We start from the raw sequence: 1,168 nt of genomic DNA, 5'->3' as shown, positions 1-1,168 counted from the left end.
CAGAACTGAACTCCCTATATATATATATATATATATATATATATTATATATATATATATATATATATGCATACGCACGCACACGGATATATATATATATATATATATATATATGTGTGTGTGTGTGTTTGTGTGTGTGTGTGTGTGTGTATCCAAGTATAAAGGATCCCAACTCGAGGTAGAAATTGCGAAGCAAATTAGAAGTAGGATTTGATGAATCATGTAGATAATTGGCCCATGTGACCTAGCTTCCAGGAACTTAAAGTCAACATTTTGCAAGTGTAGTAATAATTTCCACTCTTTTTAATTCCATATACATAAGTTTTATTTATCAAAGCACAAAATAAATATTTTATTGCGAATAAATAAAATATTGATGAATTGTCCATGTGTAGGATCATAATTATTGATACAAGTTTTTTTTCATATAAAAAGCTAATCTTTTGTTACAATAGAACCAAAAGTAATGTAAATCATGTAGAAATCAAAGTCAATTTGCTTTCTTAAAGAAGATATCAATGAATTTTTATGAAATAGTTTCACAGGATTTAGCTCTCTCTCTTTCTCTGTATATATGTAGAGAGAGAACTAGACTTTGTTACACTTGAGCATATCTCCATTGAAATCCAATTAGATCTACATTGGATGATGAGAGTCCTACATTGAATATTCGAGTTAATGGATATGATCTATTATCTCTAAAATACTTAAAGATAAAAAATTATGTGATTTAGATACTCTTGGTCTATGTATCAAGTGATCAAAAAATATATATAATTTATGGACTAGAATCTCTAAATTATATAATTTTTAGTTTGTAAATATTTTAGATATAGTAGGTCACATTTAAGAGCTTGGATCATCAATGGAACTCTTATTGTCTAATGTAAATTTGAATGGATCTGAGCAGAGATCCACCCGAATGTTGCCAAGTCTCTCTTTCTCTCTCTCTCCATGAGCAAGAAGGCTTCTATACTTGCATGTCTTCCTCCTTTTCTTACATAGAAGATATTTCAGTCTGACGTTTGGTACAAACCAAGTCTAAATTTACAAACAACCTACGATGGCAATTTTTATGTCAATAGAATCCTTCATAAATCATCACGTCTTTGTGTCTCAGGGACTTATCAAACAATAACTTCGTGGGTCCGATACCAGATTTTCTGTCA

General features: G+C 30.0%; 1 protein-coding gene across 3 annotated transcripts in view; it reads left to right on the top strand.

Annotated features, from left to right (window-relative positions):
- The window catches only part of LOC105037078 (probable LRR receptor-like serine/threonine-protein kinase PAM74), a 266,372-nt gene that overhangs the window by 88,321 nt on the left and 176,883 nt on the right, over nucleotides 1-1,168 (top strand). For all 3 annotated transcript variants that reach the window (XM_073251472.1, XM_073251476.1, XM_073251464.1), the window contains one exon: nucleotides 1,120-1,168. In XM_073251472.1, coding sequence (XP_073107573.1) covers nucleotides 1,120-1,168 — 49 coding nt within the window. The remainder of the gene's footprint in view (nucleotides 1-1,119) is intronic.

Source organism: Elaeis guineensis, chromosome 1 (assembly GCF_000442705.2).
Source record: "Elaeis guineensis isolate ETL-2024a chromosome 1, EG11, whole genome shotgun sequence".
NCBI lineage: Eukaryota > Viridiplantae > Streptophyta > Magnoliopsida > Arecales > Arecaceae > Elaeis > Elaeis guineensis.
This window is presented reverse-complemented; position numbering and strand designations above follow the sequence as displayed.